The sequence below is a fragment of the Bombus bifarius genome, unplaced genomic scaffold (assembly GCF_011952205.1).
Source record: "Bombus bifarius isolate JDL3187 unplaced genomic scaffold, Bbif_JDL3187 scf7180000009790, whole genome shotgun sequence".
Lineage (NCBI taxonomy): Eukaryota > Metazoa > Arthropoda > Insecta > Hymenoptera > Apidae > Bombus > Bombus bifarius.
In genome coordinates this window covers 1221974-1235240 of record NW_022885336.1, presented here as the reverse complement: position 1 = coordinate 1235240, position 13267 = coordinate 1221974, and the positions used below count along the sequence as shown (strand labels likewise).

General features: G+C 36.0%; 1 protein-coding gene across 2 annotated transcripts in view; it reads left to right on the top strand.

Annotated features, from left to right (window-relative positions):
• The window catches only part of LOC117215762 (glutamate receptor ionotropic, kainate 2-like), a 73562-nt gene extending 63704 nt beyond the window's left edge, over positions 1–9858 (top strand). Inside the window, exons 6-15 of one of the 2 annotated variants that reach the window (XM_033462228.1) lie at positions 1018–1179; positions 1961–2191; positions 2391–2606; positions 3062–3146; positions 3232–3370; positions 4541–4678; positions 7502–7700; positions 8060–8288; positions 8366–8631; positions 9207–9858. In XM_033462228.1, the coding sequence (XP_033318119.1) occupies positions 1018–1179; positions 1961–2191; positions 2391–2606; positions 3062–3146; positions 3232–3370; positions 4541–4678; positions 7502–7700; positions 8060–8288; positions 8366–8631; positions 9207–9443 (1902 nt within the window). In that variant the 3' untranslated portion in view covers positions 9444–9858. The remainder of the gene's footprint in view (positions 1–1017; positions 1180–1960; positions 2192–2390; positions 2607–3061; positions 3147–3231; positions 3371–4540; positions 4679–7501; positions 7701–8059; positions 8289–8365; positions 8632–9206) is intronic. The other variant, XM_033462227.1, reaches the window with a different exon arrangement.
• The last annotated feature ends 3409 nt before the right edge of the window (positions 9859–13267 follow it).

Below are 13267 nucleotides of genomic sequence, written 5' to 3'. Positions count from 1 at the left end.
CTGCCTTAATTTTCGTTTCATTAGCTCCCGCCAATTCACTTTGTATCGCGGCCCTTCGCTGAATAGAGAGGCGTTACTACACGCTCGCAATATCGTTTCCCTTTCTCCCATATGCTAACACGGACCCCCATGAAACGATTAAGCGCGTTGTTTTATAATTTTGGGAAATTGGACGGCTTAATGTTTCATTTCTCGTTACAAAGAACCGCCGTAACAGTAGAACGAAACTCGCTGAATTACAAATATTACGGTGCATGTCTGATGACTGAGATTCTTTCCTCAAGTTGTGTAAGATCGAGGTTGTTGGAATTTTCTCACTGTTCCGAGAAATTATTGTGACTGTTGGCTGCAGGTCTTCTTGGAGATATGAAGGTAATTTTAACGTTCTTGCGTTTTAGATCAAGGAATTCCTCTATGGTGCAGATAGTTTCACAGTCATGAAGATCTTCGTTTGAGATTTTGTTGAGGTGTTTGAAAGATGGTTGTATCGTTAGTTTGTACAGTCTAAAGTTATAAAAAAGGAACGAAGAATAATTTATGAGCTTGCAATACGTTCAATGGTGTGGGTTTACTATTTTTTGAATACTTTATTTGAAAATATTAATATTTCGAAAATTCGATAAATAATAATATTATGTCCGTATAGTGAAATAACAGCTGAAAATTTCATATGACAGTATTTAAATTTTATTAGGGTGTACAATTAGCTTGTTACAAAAGTTTATGAAACAGTTGAATTAATTTAAAGGAATCTCCTTCGTTTCACTTGTAATTTAAAAATGCAATAGCCTGAAGATAAAGTGTTCTTCAAACAACAAAGCTACGACATTTTACAATTACTTATTAAAACTGGTAGCTACTAAGTGTCAATTTTATTCTGCCATGATATTCCGCAATATCATACATAATCGTAATAACCAGGAAGGATAGAATCATTGCAAACTTTATATTTTGTTAACGATAGTCAAGTATCCTCTGATTCTACTAAACGGTATCGTGCATTTTCTCTTGGCAAAGGTGGAATCCGCTATTCTATACGATGCCGTCTTCATGTTCTACAACACGCTGGAGACCTTAAACGCAAGGAACATGTCTGTAGATATTGACCCGCTACCGCTCTCTTGTGAAGGGGAAAAGAAATACAGCGCAGGTCTCGACATTATCAACCTAATGCGCGAGGTAAAGCCTTCCCGTACATACGAACATATTAAATTGATGCATATGAAGACTATAGGGAAAGAGCACAATAAGTTACATCTTTTATTTTTTACAGAGAAACCTTTTTAGCATTTAATACATTTTCAATCAATTCCATGTTAACAAAATTTCCTTTTAACTTGGTCTTTGATCTAAATATGCGTTCTTTTGTTACCTTCAAGATTTCCAAAATATTGCTGGCAATAATTGTACCTTTGACAATCATAAAACTTTACCAACTTATCAACTAGTTATAAAAGACCGGTATCTATGAAAATTCTCCTGCTCAAAGTCCTTTTGATAAGATAAAGAAGTCAAGAAAAACGTAATCATCATGCTTTTCTCCTGAGACATTCGTATGAAATATTGTTCGTTTGAAATTGGAATTTAGAGCGCGCCAATGCCACTCATTAAACTTTGTCCTATCGTCGATTATCAACCGTATTAAGGAAGAAGAAATTCGCTATAAATTAGGTATGTTTAACGTTAAAAAGATTTATAATAAAAATATCATTGTCGCGATATTGATATGTACTAATATATTAATAAAAACGAAAAATTGTCATAATAAATGTTAATGAACTATGTCAATGTCAGTAAATTTTCAAAAATTAATTTGATGGAACTCAGTTCCTACAGCCACTCAAGCTATCTATATCTAATTTTTAAACAAAAACCATTGTTACAAGTCATCCGGACGCTTTCTGACACTTTATGTTAATAAGAAAATAAAGCATAGATTTAATGGCCACGGTTCCTACAGCTATCCGACGAAGGAAAGATCGAAGGGAAGCTCACAGGACCAATAACGATCGACGAAAATGGTCGACGTCAATCCTTCCAAATACAAATTATAGACGTGAGACCGGGTGAAAATGTACAAACAGGATATTGGCGCCCAGATGGTCTTCACTCGATCAAAAGCGAAAAGGAACGTGAACGTTACTTGTACAAATCCATTGAACTGAAGAAGTTCAAGATTACTACTAAAGTAGTGAGTATTCTCTGACATTCTTAGGTATTTGTAATTATTAGAATATTCTTGTTGATAAAATACCGAGACTTGAATTTGTTTGAGAAGCAATATGGTCGTTCGGCGACAAAACCACTAATTAAGAAGCTTTGTGAAAAAGAGCGTGTAGATGTGTAATATTGATATTTTTCGAACGTGCTAATTAACTGTAATTCATCAGGGACCACCGTATATCATGGAAGTGCCGGAAGGTTCAAATCGAGGTATACTGATTGACCAAAGACGGTACGAGGGTTTCTGCATTGATCTCATCGACGAGATTGCCAAGCTGTTGAAATTTAAATATGAGTTCGAATTAGTACCGGATGGAAGTTACGGCAAGTACGATAAAGAAACGAAGCAATGGAACGGTTTAATCAGACGTCTGCTGGATCATGTACGTAATTGCTTGCAACCACGTTCTATGTAATTAAAGATGATTAATGCGAAGGTTTCAAAGATTTCAATTTCTTATTTCACTTTTAATTCTAGGCATATGGTGACCAACAGATTTCCATATATCACTAAATAAACTAAATTTTACTTTTTATTATATTTTATTATATCTTTCAGACAATATTAAAAAACTGAAAAACAACTACTATTAATCAGATTGTTTCATATGAAACATCCGACTCTACTGTACCAATTTTCTAAATATTACAATAAATTTGTGAATAAATTTTTTTTTAATCTTTATAAACCTATCTATCATTGCGTATAATTTTGAAGTTTTGCATCTATACATATATATTTTATATGTATACAAAAAATTATTTTCTCTTCTTTAGTAATTTAAAAGAAAGTTCAAAAATTCAAGACTTAAACTAAAAGCGCATGAAATCCTTTCAGGACGCGGATTTAGCTATTTGCGACCTGACGATCACGTACGAGCGAGAAAACGCGGTCGATTTCACGATGCCCTTCATGAATCTAGGTACGGTATCTTTAATTTCTTATCGCGTTCTATTTTCACAATAAATCTCGTGACATTGCTATTTTATCCGATATGTCCAAGTCAGGTATCAGCATTTTGTACAGAACACCGGAGGAAAAAGAACCGGACCTGTTCTCGTTCCTGTCACCGCTGTCACTCGACGTCTGGATTTACATGGCGACTGCTTTCTTAGCTGTTTCGATAATGCTATTTGTGCAAGCTAGGTAAGATTTTAAAGAAAGATAACAAGAACTTTATACAAGAACGGTGCTCCAGGTTTTAATAGCTAAACTTTGTTAGTATATTCTATAGATGGGTGTAAACAAACAAAAAATGTTATACATATAAATATATATCTTATCAGTTATAAGTGTTTATTACACTTATAAAATACAACATACAAAGAGAACAGTAACAGACCTGTACTTACTATGCTATACAACAAGAATACATTTAATCAACATGATCATTAGCTGTCAATTAGTGGTATCTGAGAACCCGAAAATATCTCGTAATTCCAGATTCCCGAGAATTTTAAAATTATACAGACGGATACAGTATGGAGCAGAAATAATAACGAAATATACGAGAGATATAATATTTTATAATAAATTATTTTATTATAAAGTACTAAAATGAAATAATAAAAATGTTTTATTATAAAATATTGTATCTATCATGCATATTTCGTTTTTATCTCTGCTCCATATTTTATTTTATATAATTTTATAATTCTCGAGAATCCCGAAATTCTAGCAAATCCCGACAATCTCGCATTACGAAATCCTTTCGGAACCCGTCCTGACCCGTACCGACCCGATGTCTTACCGACCCATCCCGAGCATCGCGTTCCTGTTATTTTCGGATTCTCGCACATTTCTACAGTTTTAATATTCCATTTCAAAATATCCACCGTTTATATCAACGGAAAGCTGATCGCAATAAAAAGTTGCATTTATTGTTCAATAAAGCTTATTTTAATTTTGTTTTGCCTCAGTGAATCAACCTGTTCTTTTTGATACTTGTTTAATATATATTTCTTTTTTAAAGTTATTCACACATAAGAGTTTATGTTGTTTATGTCGGAGATCAAAGTTTCTGTGTATCTCGTACTTTTACTGTAACTTTTCAGTAATGATTTAAATAACCAATATTCGTATAAGATGACTTGCTTGATTATATCCGTAGTATATACCGACAAAGTTTGGCTATTAAATACTGAGATATCCTACATAAACCAAGTTTTCCTTTTCTGAAAAGAAAATTTTCTTTAAAGTACGTTTCTTATGTTTCTGAAAAGTGTAACAAAATTAACTTCTAAGAGAACGATATTAAAGAAGTAGAATAGCGTGCGCTTACAGGAATCCGTGCTTAAAAAGAAGGTTTATTTACAGAATAGCGCCAGGCGAATGGGACAATCCGCATCCCTGCAATCCAGACCCGGAAGAATTGGAAAATAGTTTCGACCTGAAAAACTCTATGTGGCTCACTGTCGGCTCTATGCTGCAACAAGGCTCTGATATACTCCCCAAGTAAGTTCAAAACCGGCAAACTTAACAAAGCACCTATGCTACCGCAGCCTGTCTTACATGCATGCAAAGCCGTGCGATAATCGTGAAACACAAGCCGCAACACCACCGCAAAGAGATGCTACTGTGTCTGTTTTGCCTTGTGTAACTACAACTCTGAAATTACTCGCGAGAGTTCCAGCAAACTGGACGTTTGTTGGTTTATTAATAACTATTCAACACAAAATAAATTTTTCGCAAACGGAATTTTAATATATTTTAGAAAGTATGTCGTATCTTCCTCAAGATATTCATTGTCAAACACACCACGAATTGTATTCCATGAATACTGTAATGAACTTGCTCGTTGTAATATCAATACACTGTTAAGTTTACATAAGATTTAGATTTGGTAGTCAAATTTAATAAAAACCTATTTAAAAGCATCTCTGGCTTAAAGTAGCAAGAGACCGCGTCAGACGGTCGAAACGAGACGAATTCCTCTGAACACAAAGACTAAAATATTCTGATAACTAAAAGAAGCTAGAAGGAAAATAAGGAAATAAAATATTGCGGATCGTTTGTAGAAAGGTGTACAGAGACGGTGCCAAAAGCAGACGCGGCCCTTTTTTTCTCTCCCCCGCAGCCGTTCCCGTGTCTCCCAGCTATCCTCTTTTTTTCACGACAATTAAGCTTAACGAGCCGCTGTTTGCCGGACATATTTGAGGCGGCTTCCCACTTATTAACGCCGGCACGGCGCTAACTCTCCGCTCGTAACGTCGCGCGTGTTTGCTCGCTACATACTGACGACGTTCCGACTAAAGACGACGACCACGACGGCGATGCTGACGGCTAACAACGGTGAATCCTCCTAACTGCCTCCTAGCCGCTTGTTTATGCTACGCGAAGGTAGCATGAATCGTCGTGATTTGCATAGAAGTAATATTTGAATGTCTTTTACAACCGACTTGGATCTAAAGGAGAAATGGTCTAAGGGTAAGATTTTTATTATTTTTGAGAAAAATCCATGACATCGATGTCAGCAAATGATTTTCTGTAGAATAATTTATGTATTATCGTCGTTGCTAGACTACGAATGTTTATGCACATATATGCATAACTGAATGCGCTAAAGAAATAGAATTTAACTAAAGATTTATTATACAAATATCGTAACTAACAAGGTACTATACCTTGAATATTTCATATACACATCTGCGCATTATGTGTATTCTGTAGATTTTCGTACGCTTAAATTTCGCATAAATGCTTACATAAACATCTGCAGTCTAGTCATTACATTTTAGCGGGTTGATGAGTCGCTCTCATTTATTCTACTGTACGTAAGATGATTTAAAAACTGTTGTAAACTACTTTACAAATCCATTACTAACTTGTGTGTTAGATATTAAGAAAAAAGCAGCTTGAGTTTAAGAAAATTCCTTTTCACCATTGTGCGAAATAATCGCAATAGAAATTGTTCGTTAAATTTGTAGATATACTGTTGTACGCACATTTGTTAAAATTACGTATTGGAATTATAGTTACGTGTAGTTAAATGCAATTACTATTCACCATAAAATTTACTTTACATTATTAAAGAGTTACGGATCAAAAGAAAAAATTCGTTGCCAGAATTTCGTGGAATATTTCTGTGGAATAAATGGGAGTATCGCTTATCGATTTCGCGCGGCGGCAATTTAATCGCGATCCATTTGTCGGCGAAGGCAAGCTAGCCTCGCGAGGAAACAATGTCCTTTGTTTCTGTTTACTCGGCGTCCTGTACACGCTCGCGTGACACAGAATATCCGCACGCGCGCCATGCTCGGCAAACAGGAGTCATTTGCATACGCGGCTCTTTAGCTCGCGCTTAATTAGGAAAACGCGATGCACGCTGTCTCTGTCGCCGCTTCTGCGCTTCTAGCGTATCGTCGAGATGCTTCATCCACTCATCTCGTAAGTACCGGACGATTTATCTAGACGACGTAGACCGCGATTGGCTGAACCGTAGACAGATTTCATGTTGAACGAAAATTCATAGCGTGATCTTTGTAAAAGCATAGATCATAAACCATTTTGTATTAGAGTTTATCAGGCTCAAATGTAACAGTTGAATTTTGGAATTCGATTCTATTAGAGTTATAAGAAGACTATATTCTAAGCTCGTATATCTATTGTGTTTGACACTATCAAAACCATAAAAGTTTATCTTCGTGATAATATGAACTGATATTAAAAATATATATGAAAAATAGAATAACGAAACTGTAATTTTAGGAAATTAAGATATTTAGTCGACTAAACTGTAATAAATGAAAGAAAGCTAAAATATTTGTGTTTATAAATGAAAAAGAATTAAATGAAACCAACTTTACGTTTGACTGTAATGATCTGTAATGAGCATAGATTCGATGCAACTAACTCCAACTCGCGTCAATCCACCTCGACCCATTCTTACTCGCTTCAACCTGTTTAATTTGCATCGATCAGCTTCGATCAGTTCTACTTCACGTCAATCCGCTTTGATCAGCTCCAATTCTCATCTGTTCGTTTCGACCAGTTCCAATTTCCATTGGTCAGCTTTGACCAGGCCCAATTTACGTTGATCCGCTTCAAACTGTCCCAAATCAAATCAACCAACTTCGACCAACTGCAATTTCCATCGACTTTCTTCGATCAATTCTGATTCCAGTTAGCTTCAACTAGTATAAACTCATTTTGATCAACTACAACTCACATCGACCTATCCAATTAGCTTCAATTGGAACATCTGTAACTCCTGTCAGCCTACTTGGATCAAACACGTTCAAATTCTAATCACTCTTGTATTTCTATTGTTTCACTTAGAACACCTTCGATTCGAATGGTGGCTGGTATGTGGTGGTTCTTCATTATGATTATGGTTTCTTCATATACTGCCAATTTGGCCGCCTTCTTGACGTACGACAAGAAAGAAAATCCAATCCAAGGTGTCGAAGATCTTGCTAAACAGACGAAAGTCAGATACGGAGCCGTGGATGGTGGATCCACGTCCACTTTCTTCAGGGTAAATTTCTACCTTCCGACATTTCGGAATATTCTAATATCTAGACTGCGAATATCTGTACATTTATGGAAAATTTACTTATTTAAATGCGCAGAAATATACAGTATGCACGTGCAATATGCAAAGATATATAAAGCATATAGGTCATATGTAAAACATATAAAGAAGTGGAACGTAATTAAAAATGCATTTCATACGGGAAATATAATAGCGAATACTACACTTGAGATGTTTTATATATCTTTGCAAATTACGTACATTCTGTACATTTTTAAGTTTCTAAATTTAAAAAATATGCAAACATCCGCAATCTATTAAATATTTATCTCCGTTTAACAATAACGTCATTTCGATTACAGGATTCCAATTATACGACATATCAACGCATGTGGGCCACCATGCAGGAAGCAAGACCAAGTGTGTTCACGAAAACGAACGACGAAGGCGTTGAACGAGTGTTGAAAAAACGCGACTATGCTTTTCTTATGGAGTCTACCACGATCGAGTACAGAATGGAAAGAAACTGTGATCTCGACAAGATTGGAGGTCTTATCGATAACAAAGGATATGGTATCGCCCTACCACGGAGTATGTTCCACAATCCTTCAATGTTATTTCGAATCATATCGGCGCGAATCTTTTGAAATATGATCCTTTTTCGTTAGATTCCGAGTATAGAACGCCCATAAACGGCGCGATATTGACGCTGCAAGAGAAAGGGGTGCTCCAAGACCTGAAAAAGAAATGGTGGGTGGATCGGGGTGGTGGGTTGTGCACGAAAACCGAACAAGAACCGTCATCGTCAGGTGAATTAGGAATAGCCAACGTCGGTGGTGTTTTCTTAGTCCTTCTGATCGGAACTTGCGGCTCGTTCATCATCGCTGTCTTTGAATTCCTGTGGAATGTACGAAAGGTCGCCGTGAGGGAGAAGGTGAGTCTCCTCAGTCGCGTCTCCTCCTGCTCACAAGACCGTTATCTCACCCTTGGATCTCTTTTACCCCGAAACCAGTGATAAATTTTCCTCTGCGTCGCGTGTATGAGAAAGCGAAGGAATCATTCTTTCTCATAAAAATTGTCTTTAAATTATTCTTGAAGAAGGAAATGACAAATAATAATCATTAGATTATCTTGACCGTCTCTGCAAGTTTAAGCGCATTTTAAAGTATATTGCTTCGCTTAAATTGAATATTTTTATTTAACAGAATTTTGCAATAGTATTCGATTACCATCGATTTAGAATATTTCGTAGAAAGAATAATTTTTAAGGAATGAAACAAAATTCGTTAATAACAATTTTAAATGAGATAAGTTATAACCGTATTGTATAATCATATTTTGGATCACTCGCTATCTTAGTTATATTATTGTAATTTCTTTCTTATCTTGGTAAATGTTAATTAAAGTAACAGCAACACTTTTAATCGGGGTTTTATTCAAATTAGATTCGAGAGTATGGAATTAAGCAATGGACCGACTTGTGACAGTTTCTTGTGGACGTTTTTGCAGGTTACACCATGGGAGGCGCTGGTAGCAGAATTGAAATTCGCCGTGAACATTTGGGCGGAGACGAAACCCGTTAAAATCTCGAAAAGCAGCGGCACGAGTTCGATGGAAGGCGGCATCGGTCGGGCGGCCTCCACGGCTCGTTCAATCGTCGGCTCGTTCCTTCGTCTCGACATCCTCGACAAATTCGATAAAGATAACAATACCAATAATCACAGCGACGATCGCAAGATCAACTAAAATTCCAGCAAACTGTCGATCATTCTATCATTATACATTAAGCTGGTTATGTTACAAATTGAGGGTGAACAATTTAAGTGCTAATTTTTGCAACATGATATTTTATTCTTCATGAAGATTATGCACACTGTAACAGATTTTAATCTTAAGATTTTTATCTTTTGTGAAATCTTTTCTAATCTCTAATTTTTCAAAATTTGTTTCTTATTTATTACTACTATTATTACTATAATTCATAGTATTAATTACTAATTTCTGTGGCTATTCATTAACAAATAAACTGTATAATTAAGTTCGATAACAATTGCTTCATTTACAACAAAATGATGTAATATAATCACTGATAATCTACAATAATAGGAACAACAGAAAGAAAACAAATTCGTCGGTAATATTTAAAGAAGCATAGAACAAAGAAGGAGAAGAAAGGACACCATCAAGACCATCCTGTGCCCTCGCGCATAAAGTCGTCATTCTCTCGACTAGTCGCAGAATAGCGACGTCATGGAAGGCAGAAATCTTCGCTGTAGGTCCAATAAGAAAGAAATTCAACAATATTTAGACTCGGCTACAATGGCATTGACAAACCGTGCCCTTGGTTTAGGAGATTTTCATTCCTAGAAATCACCTGCAGGTTTCCTGATACCAGCACCCCCCGGGAGCAAAGCGGCATCTTTGTGTCATTATTACCAAGGACACATTTAACTTTACCGACTTGACGTCGTTCGCGTCAAAGAAAAGTGGATGGACACTTAACCCCTGAAGGGACGCCAATAATTCTCTGAAAGACTGAATTATCCTTCCAGTGTTGTATTTTCATCTATTTTGGAGAATAATGGAAACTATTTAAACTACGTTAGCACGTTGAATGAGAGTAAAAGTTTTGATGTTACTTCTTTATTTATCGAAGATTGTTTGTCAAAGATTGTACTTCTTTCTCCTTTTAGTCATTTCATAAGTTAGACATTTTAATCGCTAGTTTCAAACAGCATGAATTTCGAATATGAAAAATCGTATAATTCTAAAATTATTGGCGAAAAGAAATGTTGGGAGTTTTTTTCTTTCTAGAAATATGATTGTATTAATTTCAAGCATGTCCAATAGACGCGGTACTAAAAGCTGAATAGATGAGAGATATGGGAACGACCTGAATTTAATCTGAAAATGTATCTCGAATAATTGTATTAATTCATTTCATGATTTACGTCTGGGAATCTTTAAAATCGTTAACTAGAATTATTTCAATCTTTAAATTACTAATTGAAAGAAAACTAGGATTTAAAGATATGTTTAAGTCTTTTCTATGTCCCATTCAGTACGTCGTCTACTAAGGCTCTTGAACGCGAAGCTTTTTTGCTCGAAAAATATGCCGAGGTCGATTCGATTCACTATGCCGTCAAGATGACCAGAATGCGGAAAAGCATTACGACTAATTCGTGGCGTCAGAAAGGAATGGATTCCGAAGTATGAAGTCGTATAAGCAACAGCTACCGACAGTTTGGTGATAAAGGTGTAAGGACATCGATTAATACTCGTTTTCATAGCTGTAGTAAAAGCGGGTAACACGATTACAGGCAACATTTACGGAAGCCGAACGAGCTGTTAACTGTACGGTATTTTTGCAACGGGATGTTCATAATCGCGAGCGTTTCATGAAACGAAACTTTCTTCTTTTTACGGTTTTACTGACGCGTCTTTTATGAGCCGCGCGTGTTTAGAGCCTGATATGGAAGTGGGTGTATCATTAACTGAACAGTTGCGTGTCACGTTTTTAGCTGAACATCGTGAATATTTTACCGAGTTTACCGACTATGAGATAAATGAGAAATCTACGGACTGAAACGTATGTATATATGTAGAGGTTGTTGCACACTTTAACATATTGCGTCAAAGGTGTATTAAATTAAGAACTTATGGTGTCTGATTTATTTGGAATAAAATTGTAATTATATTTGCTACAATCTCTTTCAGAAAAATATTTGGAAATTTTGAAAAAAAGGATTTGTAATATTATAGGGATACGCATAAAGAAGAAGATAAGAATACAAATAATTACAACATCCCACATACGTACAACGTACCACACACGTATAAACAATAAAGTTGCTTCTTTTCAATTTAGTGTGGTACAGTTGTAAAATACGCCACAATTTAGTTTAGCGATGTTTAATTTTATTTTTTTTCTTTTTTTGTACCTTACGTAGTAACTGTTACTGCAATTCCACATTTTTCATAATTTCGCTTAGCTTACTACGACGCTATTCGCATACGATTTTACATATTTCTCCATCCATTTACGAATCGTTCTCTATAGGGAATCTTTCGCTTTAATAACACCATGTTGACCTTCTCCTTAACGATGCTTTCCAGCAATAAAACACATCTCTCTCGCGGAGTATCGAGGTAAATCCAAGGGAACGAACGGCTAGCGAAACCGCAGTCGGATGCGATTCAAACGAGCGGGGATTTAAGCGGCTAGCGGATTCAGATTATCGAAGGAATCCCCTTAATCGACGCCAGAATAAATCGTTGCGAGGGTTTAATTAAGTTTTATAGTACGGGCATCCGAACCGCCGTTATGCATGCGTACCCGGCGTGTTATCTACGATACATCTTCATCTTGGCGACGCTAACTTGGCCGATCGAAGCATCCTGCCGATGCTACGCGCTCGCGCGCTCCTTCGCGATCTTATCGCGTCACGGCGAAAAACAACAGGTGTACGAAATCACGGCACCCTCTTCGAGATCTACCGACGACTCTCTTGTTCTTCTTTACGACCGCGCCGAATTTTAAATAGAATCGTACGACCGTCTCCTCGTCTTTGCCTGACGATGTTGCATCTGCATCTCGACGAGATAATTTAACGTTGATCATACTAGATGGTTGTACAGAGAGATAATATCTTGTCGATCAGTAAATGATAGTTAAAATTGTGAAATTGAAATGGTAAACGATGTAGAGAGTCAGTAAATTCTATATCAAAGAAGATCATTTGAGAGCTACTTTAAGATATAGTAGTCTATGTTGTATATACGCCAATTTTTCTGGCGTGTTCAACGCTTTCCTTGGTAATCCAATAATCCATTACCATGTAAACGTAATAAATGCAATTGTATTTGTGAGTGCACGTGCTGGAAGTGAAGATTCCTGACATAAGAAGAAAAATTGATTTCTGTTAATTTTGTAATAGATAAAAATGGTGGACGTTAACATGAACTCCACTGATTTCCCAAATATGTACGTATTTGTTGCTAATATAAAACTTAATCTAATATATGTTGAAGTAATTACTTCAAGAAAAACTCTACAACTTTTCTTCTCAATATCCGTAACCTAGAGACCGCTGTTACGAAGAGAATAGAATTTCGTGAAAAATATTCAAAATAAGGAGAGGTCCATATTATTGTGTCCTTGAATATAAATTTTGTTTTGGGTTACAAGGTCTAGAAACAAAAGAGATATAAGTAGATTTCTATTGTTGTTTCTTGTAGCCTTCAGCTAGAGCTACACACCACGATTAACTTTTTGGTAATGTCCTTTGCTATAAATATATAAACGTGTTTCCTATCATAGTTTCCTATTGTATCGTAACACCGTAAGAGTGAAGATCTGGATCAGTATACATTGTACCTGTACTTATACTTGTACCTATGCTTATATCAATATATTTTTCTATTACAATTTCATCCACTCGTTCCTCTATCAGCCAACCTCAACAATATATAATTATTTCTTAAATTACAATATCTATTTGCTAAGGGTCTTTTCCCGATTGAAGGTACCCAAACAGTAAATCTTCCAAACTTCTGCACTGTGTCTAAGT